At 45.2% G+C, this 8,497-nt stretch overlaps 3 protein-coding genes across 3 annotated transcripts; 1 reads left to right on the top strand and 2 right to left on the bottom strand.

The window, feature by feature from the left end:
- The first annotated feature begins 307 nt into the window (after positions 1 to 307).
- On the top strand, positions 308 to 3,656 carry TREMEDRAFT_39456 (uncharacterized protein). Its single transcript, XM_007004923.1, has 15 exons — positions 308 to 523; positions 771 to 801; positions 945 to 989; positions 1,031 to 1,110; positions 1,195 to 1,227; positions 1,271 to 1,431; positions 1,480 to 1,570; positions 1,613 to 1,652; positions 1,786 to 1,874; positions 1,919 to 2,113; positions 2,279 to 2,321; positions 2,371 to 2,584; positions 2,780 to 2,996; positions 3,177 to 3,300; positions 3,433 to 3,656. Exons 1-15 carry the CDS (start codon positions 320 to 322, stop codon positions 3,477 to 3,479), a joined length of 1,614 nt encoding a protein of 537 aa, XP_007004985.1. The 5' UTR covers positions 308 to 319; the 3' UTR covers positions 3,480 to 3,656.
- Positions 3,657 to 3,780: 124 nt separating this feature from the next.
- Positions 3,781 to 4,796, bottom strand: TREMEDRAFT_62952 (uncharacterized protein; the record flags this gene model as incomplete). Its single annotated transcript, XM_007005100.1, has 3 exons — positions 3,781 to 4,465; positions 4,551 to 4,660; positions 4,683 to 4,796. 3 exons carry the CDS (start codon positions 4,794 to 4,796, stop codon positions 3,781 to 3,783), a joined length of 909 nt encoding a protein of 302 aa, XP_007005162.1.
- Positions 4,797 to 5,080: 284 nt separating this feature from the next.
- On the bottom strand, positions 5,081 to 6,398 carry TREMEDRAFT_62951 (uncharacterized protein; the record flags this gene model as incomplete). Its single annotated transcript, XM_007005099.1, has 5 exons — positions 5,081 to 5,397; positions 5,442 to 5,669; positions 5,714 to 6,008; positions 6,068 to 6,213; positions 6,260 to 6,398. 5 exons carry the CDS (start codon positions 6,396 to 6,398, stop codon positions 5,081 to 5,083), a joined length of 1,125 nt encoding a protein of 374 aa, XP_007005161.1.
- Between the last annotated feature and the right edge of the window lie 2,099 nt (positions 6,399 to 8,497).

The following is an 8,497-nucleotide window of genomic DNA, read 5'->3' as shown; positions in this document are numbered from 1 at the left end:
TCTCCTTCTCATCTCTCAGTTACTTCTCAGCATATCTACTACTTATCATCAACCTTCTGTCCCTTACCTCCTCTTTCTAGAATCATTAGTACAAAGAGTTGAATCTCGATAAAAGCTTACAACTAAAAATATGTCAGCTCTTCATCCTCTTACTCCTCTAGTAGAAGAAACTCAAGAACATCTATCAACACTTGATATAACTTCGAAAAATCTCAACCCATCTAATCAAGACAATGGCAAACCTTCCACTCAAGATGGTCCTAAACCTCTCAATCAAGAAACACAGATACCTCCAATTAGAAGACCTTCAGCACCGGAAATGTCAAGGAATAGTAGTAGTAATTCTTTAGCTGGTGTACAAGATAACGGTACCAACCTCGGTTCTTTAGCTGGTAGAAGAGCTAGTCAAACTATCTTTTCAATGGAAAGAAGGACTAGTCAAGGTGGTCCAAGGAGTAGAAGAGGTAGTGGAGCTGTTTTAACTCCTAGTGGAACAACGGTGGTTTATCATACTAGGACTAATGTGAGTTTGAGATGTTTTCTTTAACCTAGCCCCATCATGGTCCTCATCGACTTTGGTACTTCTCATCGCGCAAATATCACTGCCAACGGACCCCTTGATTATTGAACCTACGATATCGTCGGACGAATTTGATGGTGAACTCGGTGATGTCGGTCTCAGAATGATGGAGTGTTGTACAATCATCGGCAGTTGATCATTGATCATCCGGAACTCAAGTCCAGGACAAGCGACAGATATTGACAAACAGGCGGATGTGGAATTCCCTCACATCGAGAAGAGTACGTATGAGCTTCGTCGCATCAAACTTCTCTTCTCTTATCCGCTTCGAAGCTAAACCTCCAAACAACCGTAGCATTCTCTCATCACCAATGAGATTGCCGGTAAAGGTAAAGGTGTTCTGAAGTAAGCTGACTTGTGATAGAAACTATTGCAGATCAGTTGAGGAAATATGAGAGTATCCTGACTCGTAAGTCAACTGTCATTTCGGTCTGCTGTAGCTGACCTCAGTTTCACCCCAACGAATGCGTATGATCGTACATGCCATCGAAGAGTCCCTCGACAAAGGTTTACAGAAAGATGGTCAGATTGTCGTATGTCCTCTTTTCCACTTCGTTACTGCGCTGATATTTCCCAGCCTATGAGTAAGCTACTCGCGCAACGTCGTTCTATAGCTGATACATCCAGTCCCGACCTTTGTCTTTGGAGTGAGTGTCACAAACTGCATCATTGGTTTATACTGATAAATAGTGGCCCAGCGGAGAAGAAATGGGCGAATATCTAGCTCTAGACCTCGGAGGTACCAATCTACGTGTATGTCTCGTCACTCTACAAGGCCTCGGAAAGTTCGAAGTCACTCAGACGAAATATCGTTTGACCGAAGAACAGAAACAAGAAGATGGTCAGAAACTGTGAGTTGTAGTGTTTCATCCAATGTGAATGTAGCTGACGTTTGAAAGATTGGACTTTTGTGCGGAATGTTTAGACAGTTTTATCCGTGAAACTCTTGGACGAACTGAAGAGGATCCTATCTTGCCCTTGGGTTTCACGGTCAGTTTGTTGACCTGGATAGTAGCAATGAACTGACGGTAGTTTTCTTACCCTTGCTCGCAGTTGCGTATTGATCATGGAGGTGAGTGACTTATCAATCGTCGTCCTACACTCCCATACCTTCTGCATCTTCACGTTTGCGGATATGCTTTACGACGCTCAATCATTCACAACCTTCCGGGCATTAAGTCAAGAGGGGAATTGCTAATAGTCAGTGCTTATCCGTTGGACCAAAGGTTTCGGCGCTCCGAATATCGAAGGACGTGATGTAGCAGAAATGTTCAAGGATTCTTTGAAACGATTTGTCAGCTTTCTTGGGAGCTGATTAGCGTCACAGCTGATGTATAGAACGTACAAGCGGAGCTTCTCGCTTTGATCAATGACACCACGGGTACTTTGATCGCTTCCAACTATGTCGATCCCAACACCAAAATCGCCGTCATATTCGGTACTGGATGTAATGCCGCATATATGGAGACGGCGGAGATGATTCCCAAAATGTCATCTGTCGGCTTGCCTCATGGACAAGGTATGGCGATTAACGTAAGTTCTCTTCCAAAATCAACCCACACTATCACATCTCCCTCAACCATTTGACATTCCGTCATCACCACAAATGTCACATGGAGAACATTGAGAAGTCTGTCGGACACCCCATCGGCCTATCTCGCCTGGACTTGAAAGAGATGGATTTGAGCTGACGGAGAGTGCGAATGGGGAGCGTTCGACTCGTTCGACCATCAACATCTACGTGAGCTTCTTCTGTGTCTACTTCAGAAAATGGCCAGCTGACCTTTCAGCTCGAACAAAATACGACATCATCATTGATGAATCGTCTAACAAACCGGGCGAACAATCTTTCGAAAAGATGATAGCTGGACTTTACCTCGGAGAAGTATTCAGGTTGATCTTATGTGAACTGATCGATGCGGGGGATTTGTTCTTGGGTCAGAATACGTACAAGTTGGAGAAAGCTTATGCTTTTGATACTGCTTTCTTGAGTTTGATGGAGAGGTGAGTCAAAAGTCCTCCACCTCCATTCTCCCTTCCTCCATCCACTGCTGTCACGCCCTCTGCTCGTCCTTTGACCATCACGGCACACATGTCCAATTGTCACATCGCTCTCTCAATGAAATACGCTATAAACCCGAGTGCTGCGGACGATATCCATTCGGGCCGTGCGAAGGTGGAGACGCAGCTGACAAATAGCGACCCGACTGACGAACTTCTCACTATCATCGGCGTTTTCACCCATTTCTTCGGACTGGAGACGACTATCGAAGAACGACAATTCTTCAAAAGACTCGCTATGCTCATTGGGACCCGTGCGGCTAGACTTTCAGCCTGTGGGATCGCAGCGATAGTCAGTAAGAAGGGGTATTTGGAGAAAGGGTGTAGTGTGGGAGCGGATGGGTCTTTGTACAATGTGAGCTATTCAATTCGCTATCATCAATGGATTCCACCACCGTACGACTTTAACAACCACCAAATTCTCACTTCTATACCCGTCTTCACCCCACAGCATTTTTATCTTCTCAGTGCTTCCATCACCATCACGTTACCCTCATAGCACACACACGGGCACGGGTGCAGAGCTGATGCTCAGAAATACCCTCACTTCGCCGATCGGGTCCATTCCGCCTTGGTGGACATTTTTGGAGAGAAGGGAAGGAGGATCACCACTCATCATGCTGAAGATGGATCAGGTGTGGGTAGCGCCATCATCGCCGGTAAGTTTTTGTTACACTTCGTTTTCTTTCTGACCCCGATCACATCAATCGTCCTCAGTGATAGTCGACCGTCATGAATCCCCGCTATCAGAACTGAGTTTCAATACTATGTCGTCCTTGGCTGACTTTCAGCAATGACCAAGGCGAGGAAAGACGAAGGATTCTTTGTCAATTATTAAGTACGTATACACACCACAAGGGATAGAATCAACAGGACAGATGTATGGAATGTTTGTCATCGCTCTTGCGCTTCCTCGTCGAGGCGTTCCGACTGGCAGGCTCGTATCCGTATCCCTTGGCCCCACTGGTCGTCAGATGTAGAGGGGTAAGGTGAGAGATGAATCGCATGACTACCGTCCAATCAAAGAGATACACCTATCACTGAAAGAGAAAAGTACCAAAAACTCTCTTACTCTACCCTTCTACATAAAACCCTGTATGATCCCGTATTTTGATATTTCACACGATAAACGTTCCCCATCATTGCCCCTCAAGGATCTTCAAAAAATTGTAAGAAATATCATCCCACTCATCTCCTCTAGGATACTTATCATCCGTTGGTAAAGGGGAGTAACCTCTAGTAGCTACCAACAAAGCGTACGTGTAACGAGGTTTGAGATCGAAATCTTGATATTCCCAACAAGTTGGAAATAAAGCGTCATCTTTCAATCTATCGTTTCCGCACCATGTATCCGGATCCTTGGGGTAAATGGCAGGATCACACCATTCTAGATACTTTGGATGAGTTCGGATGACAGTCGCACATAAACATGGATCATCAAATTCAGCTCCGATAAGGAAAAGTCTTTGAGGATCATAATAATTCGAACCATAATCAGGACATAAACATGATAAAGAGATTGTCAAATCGATTAAGATTCGTTTAAGGAAATGTTGACAATCCCATTTTTGACAAAATCGAATAGTGTTGTATGCTTTATCGAGACCTTCCCCTTTCGCGTCTGATATGTATCGTCCGTGATTGTGAGTACCGGAGGAAGTATCGGAAAGATTATGATTAGAAGGAGGAGAAGTGTTGGTGATATAATCTAGAAAATCGATGAGGATGGAAGAGGTTTCTATGGTGGGATCATCGAATTCGAAGGTTGTTTCTTGTGTTGAGGGGTAGGTGGGGTTTAAATGAAGAGCTTCTCGGAGAACAACACTGAGGTTAATAATGATGAAAACAAGGAGAGGGGGAACTTTTTGAATCATCATAAGGGATGAGTAGGTATAAGAAAATGACTTACCTGTTAGACTGTATGTGATAGAGGGGGATGAGTAATATCATGCCGTCACTGGAAATCAACCGACAATCTCCTTTTGTATATCTCTCGTGGATCTTGGGAGTGGGGCTTATCTGCGGATCAGTCTTACGTCACGCACGGGGGATCGGTAGGGTTCACCACTGGTGGTGGTGCTTCATGTCCCCTCGGTCGCTTGGATGTCTGATCTCGTGGAGTCTCAGTACTGCGTGTAACACGTCTTGGGGGCATATTGAATGTTTAGGACTAAACTAATGGTTACACGACCTCAGGGCCAATAGGGACCGGACGGGGTCCATATGGGCCGTCCGGGCCCGTCCGGTGTAACCAAATCTTCCGTGCCACGTGAGCCGGCGTCGGCCGACGTCGGCCTACGATCGCTTTTTACGATTGACTTTCGATTTCAACAATCAACATTGTTTGCTTCATGCAATTACTGAAAGTCTTCGACCTTTGCATGTAATGATGAGACAGTCATGGCATGTGCATACATTGATCAACTATTTGCTACAAAGTTAACCCCCATCTTCATCCAACTCCTCTAACATGGTTTGATCATGGCCATGCGTATCCTTGTCTGACACCCCGGCACCTGATCCACTCGCGTTCGACGTTTGACGATCTAAATCGTTGGGAGTGGACAAGCGACTACTTTCTGAAATCTGACGAGACTTCCCTCGCTTTCCGGAGCCTTGAGCAGATCGAAGACGTTGTTCAAAAGTCTGAGAATGTTTGCGTTGCGATCGTAAGTTCCGCGCAGGACCAGAGGTAGCAGCCGCAGCAGCAGGATCGGTATTCAGCTGTCTATTTGCAGCGTCATCCATCGTGATATCTAATGTCAGTGCTGTACACAATAATGAGTGATAAAAAACATACCTTCATCGTTCCAGCCCGCACTGAGTCCTGTAAGTTGTCCGTGTTCCAACACCGGCGAGGGAAGAAGGGTAACCGCGGTACGGCGACGACGTGAGGAAGGATCGTCGGTGTCCAACACATTAGCAGCTACTGCAGCGTTAAGCTGCTGAACAAGTGCACGCCCGTCCCGAGTAAGAGGACCCAAAGCCGACAAAATGACCTGAGGTGGAATCGGGGTATCAATGGTCGCTTTTCATTTAGCATAGCACACACAATTGTTAACTGGTACTTACCAAAGCCACTGACAATTGCTTCTAATCCTTCGAGCTTGGCAACAAGGTTAGAGGCCAATGACGCATCTAGAATTTCTTCTTCTAATACATTCTTCCCAAAATCACAATTGCTCGTTCCTCTTGCACGGCACTCAGCACAGCTTGATTGTGCTTTCTCACTGACGGTTATGCAACCGAAGGATACGGCATCCTCACGATTTATTCGATTTTGGCAATGTGAACACATTGCCACGCCGGAACGAATGATAGATTGGGGGCCACACACGATGTTGTGCGCCAGACGGTGACGCTTAACCTAATTTCATTGATTAGTATTGTTCTGGTCGAGTTTTAACATAAGAAGTTCAAGCTCACTATTTCTAACTCTTTATTCGCTGGTATAGCCCACACTTCGCCTTTCAAGGTGTTTGGCAGTAAAGCCAATGTCTTTGAGCTATCCTGAGGAAAAATACGACGATCAAATTTCGTTCCCGGCACCCATGAGAACGGTTCATACGCACCTACTAATTAGATACTGTCAATGACTCAAAAAAGCTTGTAACGTACTCAATACTGTTGTTGAAAAAAATTCATCGACTGCTTGTCCTCCCTTTTCTGGAGAGGTGTTGTTGCGACGACTTCCCTTGTTTGCGTACCGCTTTGGCGTGGGAGGAGGTACTTTGGAAGAAGGTGGTGTATCCGACATTTTGATGCTATAGCTAAGTTTCAATTAACGAAGAAAGGTGGAAAATAGTGGGTTAAGATTCACGACAATACACTTAATACATCCTTGTTGTGTGTACACTTGTTTACACTGTCTGCGTAGAAAATTGTTCAACCAACTACGCCCTGCAATGTTTGTTGCTCGGGATTGCAATGAAACAGTTTGAAACTATCCTTTGAGGGTGACTATGGTCGCAACAAACCATCATTGGCCGACGTCGGCCGACGTCGGTTTTTTGTCATTGTTATAGCTTTAGAGGCGTAATTTTTCACTCTCAGACATACCTTTCAGTGTGTCATGTAAAGCATTAAGCGACGAAGGACGCTGTCGAACACGAAACGCATCAAGATCCCTAGCAGCTTCGTCTTCCGTAATTGATCGTGTCTGAGCCATTAACTTGATCTGATTAATAATGACTAGACGTTGGTTCCAAAACCTCCGCTCTGTGTCACCGCCAACGCCCCAATGATGCTGAGGATTCTCGTACATCATTTTAGCAGACGGTTTGCCGTTTAAGCCGGTGTTATATTCTTCCCAAACTTGATTTACGGTCCGTAAAGTCCGTAGCAGGCTGAAAGGCGTCAAGACAGCTCGAGGTTGATTTACTACGGTCAATAGAGGTGAAGCTGTACCTTCTGCTGCTGTACTTGATGTAGGAATGTTTTCAAGCAGTACCGTTGGTTGCAGGGCGCGAGATGTTGTTTCTGATTGCACGGGTGTTTCACCTGCCGTAATTTCAGTTCCTTGAAGAATACTAGGTAAAATAATCGGCTGGCTTAAAGCGACAAGGATCCGAGACAGCTGCTGCTGGTTAAGGTTCAATGATACGTCTTGATTTTGAGCGGTTGTGATCAAAGACGACAATTTATGATGAATTTCGGTACTATCTTGTGTTTGCTTCATGAAATGCGCCGAGAGAGTTGATGCAAGTTGTGGCATGGCTTCAGCTAGCCTACGATCGTGACTATTCGTACGAAGAGAGCATGTGTCAAAATAACAAGCTTCCCATTGCTTGAATTCGTCATTTTGAAACAGGGAATGCGACCAAAGGTACAGCTCTGGGTATTTTTGACGCCAGGCGCAGATGTCTTGAAAAAATACCTTACGAAGGTGTTTCAAAAGCTGAACAAACGTCATAGCCTGTCTGTCTATAGCGTCACCTTGTCGTAAGGAAAGATCCAGTTCCCTTTACATGAGCAATGCGTTTACAAACGAGGTTTGCTTACCATTTTTCAAGAGAAGGAAATACCATTCTCTGTAAAGTGTCCGGTACAGGAATATCACGCGGAAGGTAATAGTCTTGGCTTCCATAAGGCTTAAACCCGGCCAATGCACGTAATACTGAACGAGGCATATGACCCAAGTAGACATTTTCCAAAACATCTTGATTCCAATGGCCTGCACGCGCAATATCTTGAGCTGATACACCTTCACTTTCTGCGAGCTGAGCTCCTCCGGCTCTATTGATATGTGTCTTCTTTCCCGTATTAACTTGAGCGCTTTTAAGAGCCTGAGTAATTGAATCATATTGTGCTTTATACGTGAGTTGATCTGTACGAGAATATATTGAATGTTGGAGGAGTTTATCGTTGTACCACGTCTCACGAGAAGCAAGGTTGGGAAATCCATTGTCTCCAAGGCTGCCGGCCTGAAATCTAAGTGAATTAACACGCATATTAGTTTAGCTAAACCGACGTCGGCCGACGTCGGCTGACATTCACTCACCGAGCAAACAAGTAAACTGCTAAGATCCCCACAGGACACATGAAAACGTCTTTGTTGCGTATTAACCCCGAATACTCTACTTTGCCATGCTTGTTGACTTTTCCACGTCTACTAACGCACACAACAACTAACATGGGTGTTGGTCCCTCGTTATCCCACACAGTGTACGCCAAATCTGAAAGTTCCATGCCTCGTTGGTTATCGCCCCGGTAGAGCACGTACAGGCCTAGAGCGTGAGCAACAGCGTCACGGAGGCCTTGCTCGGTATTTCGAGAGACGTAAGCACTGAAGCAATCCTCAATTTGTTTTCTACTTTGATATCCGTCGAAAATTGTATCTAATAATCAATTAGGCTC

This window comes from Tremella mesenterica (genome assembly GCF_000271645.1).
Source record: "Tremella mesenterica DSM 1558 unplaced genomic scaffold TREMEscaffold_6, whole genome shotgun sequence".
Taxonomy (NCBI): domain Eukaryota; kingdom Fungi; phylum Basidiomycota; class Tremellomycetes; order Tremellales; family Tremellaceae; genus Tremella; species Tremella mesenterica.
The sequence above is the reverse complement of the archived record's forward strand: the minus strand, read 5'-3'. Positions and strand labels throughout refer to the sequence as shown.

Coding starts and splice junctions, on each gene's coding strand:
- TREMEDRAFT_39456 (XM_007004923.1), top strand. CDS start 320: ATGTCAAGGAATAGTAGTAGTAATTCTTTAGCTGGTGTACAAGATAAC. Junction 1,228..1,270: donor TCCCGACCTTTGTCTTTGGA/GTGAGTGTCACA, acceptor ACTGATAAATAG/TGGCCCAGCGGAGAAGAAAT. Junction 1,571..1,612: donor TCTTGCCCTTGGGTTTCACG/GTCAGTTTGTTG, acceptor AACTGACGGTAG/TTTTCTTACCCTTGCTCGCA.